This window comes from Castor canadensis, chromosome 14 (assembly GCF_047511655.1).
Source record: "Castor canadensis chromosome 14, mCasCan1.hap1v2, whole genome shotgun sequence".
Taxonomy (NCBI): domain Eukaryota; kingdom Metazoa; phylum Chordata; class Mammalia; order Rodentia; family Castoridae; genus Castor; species Castor canadensis.
In genome coordinates this window covers 35,286,571-35,297,372 of record NC_133399.1, presented here as the reverse complement: position 1 = coordinate 35,297,372, position 10,802 = coordinate 35,286,571, and the positions used below count along the sequence as shown (strand labels likewise).

Here is a 10,802-nt window from a genome sequence, read left to right as displayed (position 1 = left end):
TTCAAGCCCTGGTACCGCAAAAAAAAAAAAAAAAAAAAGTGGGGACGGGCCGACGAATTATTGGTGCAAGGGCTGCCTCTCCCTCTAAAAATGAGAACTAGAAGTTTATTTTTCCGTTTATTTAACACCCACCCTACGCTCCCCTCAAGTATCCGACCCCACCGTCCCAGGCCCTCAAGGGGCGTGGCAGCGAGCCGATCCTTAAAAGCAAACTCTGAAAATAAATAATCTGGGTTCCCAGCAGTCCGCGGGATAAGGTCCAGGGCAGTAGTCAGTTCACAAGCAGCGAATGGTCCTCCGAGGCATCCCTGGAGGAGGGCGCGAAAAGGGCGCGTCAGTTCTCTGGCATACTCCCCTCGTCCCCGCCCCCACTCCCCATCCGGATGCCGGGCTCCAACCTTCCACAGCAGCAGAGCAGGCTGCAGGCTGATCCACTCCCGCGGCGGAACTTGCCAGAGGTGGGGCTGTCCAGACACTGCTCTATGTAGGCCTGGAGTTCGCTCTTCTCCACGCCTGCACCACCGGGGTGCTGGGGAGAGACACCGGGCTTAGCATGAACGCGGCTGCCAAACTCCAAGGCCCTGCCCTCCACCTCCCCTCCAGCCACCTGGATTTCCCTGCATCTCCTCTGATGGCAAAGGGGCTCCCACCTCCGGCCCTACTTCTAGTTCCTCATATCTTGCTTCTACAGGGAGACCTTCCCTGACCCCTGGATGAGGATGCACACCTCTATCTCTGACAGTTTGGCAGCCTCTGCTGCAGGTCCTGCACCTAGGAACAGGGCCTGACAGCCTGGGTGCTTGACAACCATCTATCTTGTGACCTGGGCATATGTGAAGCACAGCTGTGGGAGCAATGCCTGCTTGTAATGCACCTGAGGATGCTGCATGTGTAAACAGAGGTGGCTCCCACAGCCTGCCTGACAGAAGTGTATCTGTGGGATGACAATATCCTTGAATGGGAACATACATCTGCTGCCAGTGACAAAGGATGTGGCAGGGCCCCAGCAGAGCCTTCCCTGATCTTAACCTCCTGAAGCCACAATCGTTTCTTCAAATTCCTTCTGTCCTAGGCCTCTGCTTCGCCTGTTCCTTCCCCCAGGTGCCTAGAATCCTTGGAGTCGATGGGACTGTTCAATAACCAGAGCAGTCTACTATGCCTAGCAGCACTAGCTTTCAGGCACTTGATACGTTGAGTTTTGGGGTTTTTTCATTTTGGGGGTTTTTTTGCCTTTTGAGACAGTCTGGCTAAGTAACCTAGGCTGGCCTCAAACTCAGCAATCCTCCTGCCTCAGCCTGCCGAGTGCTGGAATTACAGAAGTATGCCCTCCTGTCTGGCTCAGGCTCTTGAGATGTAGATGGTGTCTGAGTGTAGAAATATTTGGAATTTCATTTCAATTAAAATCAAACGTTAAATAGTCTCACGTAGTGAGGGACTAGTCATGGGCAGAACATTCTAGAAGCGGATCTACTGTAATACCAATCTAAAGCAGGTTCCTTCTGTAACCTTCTACACTTCCTTCATACCTTTTGCCAGTCGGACATTGGCCAGTGGACATCCATTCATGTATCATCCATCTTTCCCACTGGCCTTACACAGGCAGTAAACACCTGATTTCCCTCGATGCTCAGCATCCACCATACTCCCTGGGACATGCCTGCTGAAAGAATTCTGTCCTCCAGCACCCCCGCCACCCCACCATGCTGCTGTCTCTCTCCTCTGACCCCTGCAGCCCCATAAGACACAAAGATAGGGGCTGGGAATGTAGTTCAGTGACAGCATTTGCCTAGTGTAAGAAAGGCCCTAGTTTCAATCCCTAACACCTCTAAAGAAAAAATAAAACTGGGTGCCAGTGGCTCAACCTATAATCCTAGCTACCCTGAAGGCAGAGATCGGGAGGATCATGGTTTGAAGACAGCATGGGGAAACAGGTCATGAGATCCTACCTCAAAAAACCCATCACGAAAAAGAGCTGGTGGAGTGGCTCAAGGTACAGGCCCTGAGTTCAAGAAGAAGATGGGTTAAGAGCATGTCTTCCAAATCAGACTACTTTGGGTTGAACCCAGCAACACTCTCAGTTGTTAACATGCTCGGAATTCCTGACACTCTGACTCAGTAAAAGCAGACCTAAGATCTCTCCTGGACCAAGTCTATCCCACAATGCTAGGGTGGTATGAACCCCACCCGTGCCCCCCATTTCAAGCCACTCCAGAGTCTCCTACATTCTCTTCTGCTCAACCTGCTGTGTCCCCAGCAACCCTGTGTGGCAGGCAGCCCTTGAGCTCAAGGCTGTGTATGTATGCCTGTAGGGAGGAGAACTAGGGAGGTGGAGGAGAGGCTGACCTTGATGGTGTCGTAGGCACCAGTGATGAGCGCAATGAAGAGGCTCAGGACCATGTAGATGAAGAGGCTGATGAAGGAGTAGAGGTAGAGCTGGGAGAAGAGCCACACCAGGCTGCTGCGGCCCTGCTGTGCCTGCATGGCCGCAAATGTCACAAACATGTCATCGCCGTTGATGAGTGAGAACAGGCACTCAGACACCATGGATAGCGAGCGGAACTGCGGGGAGAACGGTGGGTTCAGAGGGAGCCCTGGGCACAGAGGAGGTCACCAGTGGTCAGTGGGCAGAGTGCCAGCAGTCACAGATGGGCCCATTTGAGGACCACCATGTCAGTGACCAAGTCACAGGGTCAATATAAGGGCCATGGGAGTCAAAAGGATCAAAAAGCAAAACTGTGTACACGTGGAGGCCTAGTATCAGGGGTTGAGGTGGGTCACTAAAGGTCATAACATCAATAACAGAGAGACCAGGGCTCTGACGTCTCGGGGAGGGGAGCTGGGGACCCCTCAACTGTAGCTCATGAACACCCCTGGCCGCCCCTACCTTCACGTGGTAGGGCCCCAACACGATCCAGCCGCAGAAGCAATAGCCCAGGTAGATGACGGCCACACAGCAACAGAAGCGCATGACACTGGGCAGCGCCACCCGCAGTGTGGCAATGAGAATCTATGGGGGTGAAGAGGACCCTGATGAAGGTGTGGCCACAACTCAGCCTGGCACTCAGATGTGAAGGAGAAAAGCAGACAGGGACTCACCAGTGGGGCCACAGAGGCTGGTGAGAGCTTAGAAGGGGCAGGGTCATCCTAGGGGGCTCAGGGCACCCTCACCTGGTCTCAGCTTGCACCCATGTCCCTGCCCAGGTGCAAGGACAGGTGTGTCTGGGGCGAGTGGGTACAAGGAAGGGGCTTGTGGCCAGCCATCACCTGGCAGGAAGTAATGACTGCTTTATCATAGTGGTGTATGTGGGGGCATGGCACCGTTACTAGGAGGACCCAGCCCATCCCTGCCCAGGCCTGGCTCAGGTGTAGTAGGCTCACGTTGTACTTGTGGAAGAAAGTCAGGTAGCGGATGACTCCAACCCAGACAAGCAACGTGGAGGTGCCAAGGAGGATGCTGCAAACGTCGTAGCTCGCCAGGTTCTGGGGACAGGAGCAGTGACAACTCATGGGCCCCATCCTTCTTGGGCCGGATAGACCGGATGATGGGGCCAGGACTCGGGGACAAAGGTGGCACAGGGCCCCAGGACAGGATGTGGGGAGGACCCACCTTGGCCTCAATGCCAATCTTCATGATGGTGCCGGAGACTGTGAGCACGTCGCTGGTGACCAGCAGGATGTACCAGCCATTGACAAATTCCAGCCGTTCCCACAGGCTTATTTCCTGTCCCCGCTGCCGCCACATGAACCTGACGAACTCCTGCAGGAGGAAGCTGAGTGAGGGGCTGTCCAAGAATGGACTCTGCAAGCCCCTCACGGCCCCAGGGCTGGGCAAGGTGGGTGCAGGCACTTGTAATGCTGGGGCCTCACGTTCTGCAGCAGGAAGCCTCGGAGCAGTGAGCGGGCACACAGCAGGAAGGACAGAGAGCAGGTGAGGATGACCACCATGTCAAATAGCAGCCGGAAGCTGTTGTCTCCTGCAGGGAGGATGTGGTGGTTAGTGTCAAAGGTGGCACAGAGCTGTGGAACACCAGAGTCAGAGTGTGGCCAGGGCTGCAGACCTGGGGAGTGCTGCACAACTGATTTTGACTGGTCAGTGGGTTCAGGGGTTAGTCCGCATGGGGAGAAGTCAGGATACCCGTAATGTACTGGACAGAGGCTCAGGGGATTCCTACGCAGGTCACAGTCCCCTTATTGCATTTGACTGAGGCTCAGGGGACTGCTGGGCAAATCAGGGCCCCAGTGTTGGTCTGGGGCTCATAACCAGTCCCAGGCCCAGGGAACACCCAGGGTGGTCAGAGCTGGAACGGGGCTGTGGTGCTCACCATGTCTGGAGACACTGGGGTGCTTACACTCCTGGATGTGGGCCTGGGTCTCCAGACGGATGGGAATGCGCCCGCTGTGCGCCTTATTGTCAAACGTGATCTGCAGGGGCCAGGCAGGACAGGACAGGGCAGAGTAAGCCTTGGTAGTCCCGAGCATCCCCAGACCCCCAAGACAGATTCACTCTCCATCCCTAACCAGCCCCCTCCTCCCCACACCCCCCTTAGCCAATGCTCCCCAGATTGCCCTGAGCAGGCAGGAGGAACTCAGGAGCCCTATGAGTCCCCAGACCACTGGGGGGCTCTCACCAGGACACTGAAGGTGTAACAGTCAGGGATCTCATTGTTAATGAGGCTCTGGAGGTTAATGGTCTTCAGCTGGAAGTGGATGGTGACGTTGATCAGCCTGGGGGTGGGGGAGGTTCAGGTGAGGTGCAGGGGCCCCACCCATCCCTCCAGCCTGGCTGACAGCAAGCCTGCCAGTGCCGACTCTGCAGCTAGCAGAGAAATGCTCACTCGGCTGCAGGCAACATCAGCGTGGGGGCAGCCCATGCCCCCACCCATAGAGAAGTGGCTGTAGGTCAAGGATGCCTGGCATCCTGCCCCTCCCACCCTCAACCCAGCCCTCCAGCCCTGTGAATAAGCAGGCAGTACTTGTGAAATTTGAGTGTGAGGTTCCTGTAACTGGAGCTGCCATCCAAGAGGGCAAGATCGTCACTGGGAGACTCGGGGGGCCTCTCAGGGGGATCCACCTGGATGCAGTCTGAGGATAAGCAGTCAGGAAAGGGCCTCAGGGAGAGGGGGAAACCCAGGCCTGTCTCCCAGAGTCCCTAAAAACACCCCAAAGGCGTTCTTCCCTGCTTCAACCCCCACTTTATGATTTGTTGCTTTTTTGTTTGTTTTTTGAAGTACTGGGGGTCAAACCTAGGGCCAGGCATGACAGGCACATGCACAGCCACAGAGCTACACCCCTGGCCTGCCACTTCATGCTCAAACACTAGCTGTCTCTCCCCAAGGTAGGGCCTGGTCTCTTAATCTCTATAGACACCCTAGGGCCTAGCGGTGCTCTGTGGGCCCCCAAAACAGTGGATGAATGGTATTAAAAAAATGCCTGGCTCTTCCTACGTATCATGCATTCTATGAAGCACATTGCATATGTCAAATTATTCGTGATAACGATGATGATGATTACATCTCACAGATGAGCAAGAGGCAGGGCCAGGATTTCATGAAATCTTTTTTTTTTCAGCAGTGCTGAGGATGGAACCCAGGGCCTCTGGTACATGCTAGGAAACACACTACCACTGAGCTACGCTGCAACCCCTGCTCAATCCCATCAGCTAAGCTCAGCCCTGCTGACTCACCAGTGACCACCATCGGGTCAATGTCAAAGGTGTCGTTGGCTGGGTCAACGTGGCCACGGTGGTAGTATCGTTGGCACAGAGCCAGTGCCGAGCCGTTGGTCCAAGGGCCACCCCCACCCCGAACATAGGCATACCTGCCCAGCGACACCTCAGGCAGCATCAGGTACTGTGGGTGGAGGAGGGGAGGGTCCATTAGCCCCACCTACTCTCTGCCACAGGACCCCCTGTGCCTGCCCACTGCACCTGGTCCACAGCATAGAAGATGGCCTGGTAGAGCTGCTCCCTCGTGTATGCCGCAAAGGTGTCGTCGGCCCCATCCGAGTAGCCCAGCAGGAAGAGGTGTCGGAAGGCAATAGTATTCTCTTCCCTGAATGCTACCACCAGCTGGTTGCTGAGTCCAAACAGGATGAGCTGGAAAGGGGGGCAGCAGAGGTTGGCCATGATGGACAGGTGGAGGAGGAGCAGAGAGGACCCCAGAAGACACCCCCTGGGGTGGGGCAGGGCCCTCCCAACACAGGCACCTGCACTAATATTGCCCTCCTTGCCCCCACTCCTGGCGCACACACAACACGGAGTCCATCACCAAGTCCTCAAAGCACAGACCAAAACAGGCACTTGTGTATCTCACAGCAGCTGTGAATGTGCTCATTGGATGCCAAGTTCTATGCTAAACCCAGTCCTCTGAGGTCATTTTCTTTACTGAGGGGAAATTAGAGGGACCCAGGCCTGAAGTCACAGCCTTGGGCCAGGAGAAAGAACTTAGGGGCTGAGTGTGATTCATAATTGGGTCCCTGAAGCCACTGTGAGAGTCCACAAGGCATCAGGCAGCCTGGGTTCAAATCCCATTTCCCAGTGCTCAGTGGCCTGATGTATCCAATGCGGACAACAGCACAGCCAGCACCTCAAAGGGCCTGTGTGAGCCTGAAAGGAGTGGCTCCACACACAAATCTCAGGTGACTTCTGGACTGGTTGTACCACTGCCAATGTCATTATGCTGCTTCGAGGAGCCATTCCCAGACTCCTTCAAGGAAGCAGCTGCATGGTGGTGCTGGTTGGACACCTGAACGAACTGTCTCACCTGCACAGTGACCACCAGAATCTTCACCACCTGCAGCATCAGCTTGCAAGGCTTACGGCCTTTGGCCCGGAACTTATCACAGGGACTCATGAAAAAGTACTTGAGACGGCGACGGAGGTCTTCCTCTTCTGGGAGGGTCGGAGGTACTGGTGAAGCCCCCATCTGGGTCCCATAGCCAGGATTGGAGGTCAAGAGCCTCTCGGTCTCTATGGGGATGGGAGAAGGCGGTGGAGGACCAGGCACAGGCAGGTCTACCTGTTCCCTCTGCCTCCTTCCCCAACAGCAAAAGCTCTAGCCAAGGAAGAACTCTGACAGGCTTAAGAAAAACCAAGTCAGATGTGCTGGTGCACTTCTGTAATCTCAGCACTATGAGCCTGAGGCAAGGGGATTGAGAGTTCGAGGCCAGTCTGGGACTACATAGTGAGCTCCTGTCTCAAGAAAAAATTAAAAAGGGCTCAGTGATAGAGCACTAGCTTGTGTAGCACATGCAAGACCCTGGATTTGATCCTCAGCACTACACACGCACACAAAAATTTAACTGACGCAAAAGGACCAATTTTTAAATAGAAAGAAAAACCAGGAAATCTGCAACATTTTATGGTTATATACAATGGTCCTGCTCAGAGGTTTTGAGTTGGGGTATGGAAATTGAAAGGGCTTGACCTGATTCCTAGCCCTGCCGCTCATAGCCTTTCTTGGTCTCAGTTTACTCATCTGCAAAATGGAGCAAAAATCATCTCTCAAAGGGAAGCTGAGGACGTGGTGCTTAGAAAGCTTTATCACAGGGCCTGGGGCATGGTGAATATGGGAACCATCCACCAATATTCCTGTTGTGAGTTTGTGGGGAAAATGAACTGCTTCCACTGGTTTCTCAGGGGCCATACAAGGCCCCTGGGCTTATCCCAATTCTAGCCTCCAGGCTCACATTCCACCTTTTTCTGAAGAAATACCCAAAGGATGACCTTCCCACTCATCACAACCTGCCCATCATGCTGATACCCTCATAAGCCACAAGTCTGGGAAAGGACTACTTGACAATAACACTGACAATAACAGAACATATTTGCAGATGAGTCACTTCATCCTCCTTAAGGGCACCAGGCCCTGGAAATCACACAGCCCTAGGGCTAAGTCCCAGACCCAGGGCACCTCCCTAGCTCTCATCTGATAAGTGTATGTTAAAACCATCCACCCCTAAGGCTGAGATTCTGAAGTTACTCTGAGAATTCAGCCAATCAAAGCAGGTAAAGACCTCAAAAATTCTTCAGCAAACAGAATATGTTCCAATCACTGCTTATTTTGTTTGAGCCTAAGCCAGAGACCCAAGGCTTCAGTAAGTGCTGGGGTCACAGTCAGTCACAGTAGCCCAGAACTGTCCCTGACACGCCCCCACCACCTCCACTGGGAGAACCTTGCTTCTTTCAATTCTTTCCTTCCAGGGCCTGACAACGCTGTCAGGATAGACTTTTTTTTTTTTTTAAACTTATGGTGATGGTTCTGGGGATGGAACTCAGGGCCCTGCACATGCTAAGCAATCGCTCTACCACTGAGTTACACCTCCAGCCCAAAAGTTATCAGCATAATTGTGGGTGCTGTCAGAACCTGCGGTTCCAAGCTCCTCCCTTTGTAACCGGGATGGTCTTGTTTACAAGTTATTTAGAAGAGAAGACAAAGGGCAGCCCCTGCCTCCCTCCCTAGCTAGGATCACTGCTCACTCATGCCAGACCCTACCAGCCTCGACACTTCTGAGGTGTCTCCAGATTCCCGGAGGAGAGGTGACCTCTGAAGGGGCCGCAAGCTGGGCACCCACAACCTGGATTCAAGAAGGCAATGCCTCTAGCTCCCCGCCTGACTGCAGCTGCCTCTCTTCAGAAAAGGAAGCGGGGGTCTCACATGCGAGTTGCAATAGCTGGTGCCAGCTGTCTCCGTTCCAGGAAAGTTGAGCAATCAGAACTCAGGTTCCGAATGACGCCCGGAAGCGGGGCAGCCCCGCCCGCTGCCTGAGTTCGGGAAAATGGTTATCGAGAGTTCCGTTTTCACCCCCCGCCCTCCACGAAAAGCCTAGGAGCCCAAGGTTCTAGCAGCTGTCTGTCTTATATTTCTACCGTGCTGCATCTTAGGAAAAGAAAACTGAAGCCCACCGCCCGAGGTCGGAGAAGCTGGCCGGCCCTTCTTCCGCCGCTCTCTTTCGGGCCCCGCATCCTCACCTGAGCCACGCCGGCCCACAGGGGCTGCCATGCCGGAGCGCGGAATGCGGGCCCGCGGGCGCGGCGGGGGCAGCCTGGGTCCGAGCGCCCGCCGCTGTCACTGCGGCCTCACTCCCTCGCCGCGCAGCTTCAAACCCTCCGGCATCAGCTGACCCGCGCCGCGGTCACGTGATCCAAGCGCCCGGGCAAACCACGTGACTTGTTTTGGCACCGCCTGTAGCGTCACGACAGCCACACCCCCCAACACACACTCCCCCGCACCCCCGGCCCCAGCAGTACGCATGCGTGCCTCGGCGTGCTGCAGGCGATCTCACGGTCCTAGCGCCGATCTTCCTATGGAATCGCCTCCCATGGCCGCAGCGACTGGCTCCGCCCAGGCTCCCTGTCAGCTCCCGCTTCTGGTTCAACCTCGTGACTTCCACTTCCAGAGCTTGACCCCCTTAACCTCCTGTGTCTGGTGTTGACTCTGTGTCCTATCTCAGAGCTGTTCTTCCTCCCAGAAACCCCTTCTGTCCCCCTCATCGAGATCATCAGCAAACCCTATTTCCTAAACCAAATACGACCACTTATCCCTACCCCTCCAGCACCTATCTCAGCGACCCCAACCTCCCTGCAGGAACCTCCTGGATCCCAGCGCCCTTACTCCTGCTACCCGCTCCCCACACACACACACACACACACACACCCTCCACTCTTCACCAGGCAGCCAAAAAACACCTTACAAGAATAATTTCCGTCAATTCTCTGCCAGGACTGCTGGTGGCTTCCCATTGCTTTGGACTGACAAACTTCCCACCTGGGTTTACCAGGCCCTCTGGGCTAGCCCCTACCTTCACTTTATAGTTCATCTTTTTTGTTTTGTCAGTATTGGTGTGTGAACTCAGGGCTTGAACCACACCTCCAACCCTTTTTAGTTATTTCTTAGATAGGGTCTGAGTTTATCCCAGAAGAGGCCTCGTATCTTCCTACCTATGCCCCCTGCATATCTGGAACCACAGATACGTGCCACCACATCCAGCTTATTGGTTGAGATGAGGTCTTGCTAAATTTTTTATCCAGCCTGGTTTGGAACCTTAATCCTCCCAATCTCCACCTCCACGCTGATTACAGGCGTGCTCCACCACACCCAGCTTCCTATAGTTCATCTCTTGATGGCCCCAGCACCTTTGCACACTCTTGCCCTGGAGTATTATAGCTAAGGACACAGGTTCTGCAGGGCAGTCAGTTTGGGTTTAAATCTAGGCACTGCTAACCACTATTTGTACATTTTCCAGAGTCCCTTAAACTCCATAGGTTTAGTTTCCTCACTTGCAAAGTGAGATTACTCAGTTATCTGCCTCCTGGAGCTGCTGAGAGTATTAAATGAGAGATTGTAAATCCATCACACAAGGCTGGGCAAACAGTACTGATTATTCAATTAATGATGTTAAGAGTATGAAACCCTTCCTTAAAAGACTGGCAAGGGCCGGAGGCGTGGCTCAAGTGGTAGAGCACCTTGCAGATAGCAAGATCCTGTCTAACAACACAAAAAACCCTCCCCAATAAAGTGGTCCACCCCTCCATCAAAATCAGAAGTCTTGGGCTGAAGGAGTGGCTCAAGTGGTAAGGAAACCTGCCTAGCAAGTGTGAGGACCAGAGTTCAAATCTCAGTGCCACCAAAACATAAATGAACACATCAGAAGTCTTGCTGTGCTTCTAGAGTGTGCCATTTCTGAATTTGATGAGTTTTGTCAAAGTCAAGGCCATGCTTATCTTGCTCCCTGCAGACTCCAACAATCAACAGATGTTTGTTAAACACATAAATATGCAGCATAAACGTGCAACTTCCATTTGT

The 10,802-nt window shown here is 53.9% G+C and overlaps 1 protein-coding gene across 4 annotated transcripts; it reads right to left on the bottom strand.

Annotated features, from left to right (window-relative positions):
• Positions 1 to 104: 104 nt before the first annotated feature.
• On the bottom strand, positions 105 to 9,134 carry Mcoln1 (mucolipin TRP cation channel 1). Of its 4 annotated transcripts, none has more exons than XR_012441375.1 (15): positions 8,969 to 9,134; positions 6,762 to 6,967; positions 5,927 to 6,094; positions 5,684 to 5,849; positions 4,974 to 5,082; positions 4,629 to 4,725; positions 4,323 to 4,422; positions 3,868 to 3,974; positions 3,608 to 3,757; positions 3,379 to 3,480; positions 2,885 to 3,007; positions 2,344 to 2,559; positions 1,947 to 1,999; positions 399 to 529; positions 105 to 308 (listed from the first exon to the last, which is right to left on the bottom strand). XR_012441375.1 is itself a non-coding variant. In XM_074054222.1 (15 exons), exons 3-15 carry the CDS (start codon positions 6,921 to 6,923, stop codon positions 272 to 274), a joined length of 1,668 nt encoding a protein of 555 aa, XP_073910323.1. In that variant the 5' UTR covers positions 6,924 to 6,967; positions 8,655 to 8,761; positions 8,969 to 9,109; the 3' UTR covers positions 105 to 271. The 4 variants fall into 4 exon arrangements, 2 of the variants coding, with proteins under 2 accessions (XP_073910323.1, XP_020031252.1); XM_074054222.1 differs by lacking the exon at positions 1,947 to 1,999 and adding an exon at positions 8,655 to 8,761 and having other exon boundaries at positions 8,969 to 9,109; XM_020175663.2 differs by lacking the exon at positions 1,947 to 1,999 and having other exon boundaries at positions 8,969 to 9,133.
• Positions 9,135 to 10,802: the final 1,668 nt, after the last annotated feature.

Coding starts and splice junctions, on each gene's coding strand:
- Mcoln1 (XM_020175663.2), bottom strand. CDS start 8,999: ATGGCAGCCCCTGTGGGCCGGCGTGGCTCAG. Junction 3,758..3,867: donor GAGGCTTCCTGCTGCAGAAC/GTGAGGCCCCAG, acceptor TTCCTCCTGCAG/GAGTTCGTCAGGTTCATGTG. Junction 2,560..2,884: donor TGGGGCCCTACCACGTGAAG/GTAGGGGCGGCC, acceptor TTCTCCCCGCAG/TTCCGCTCGCTATCCATGGT.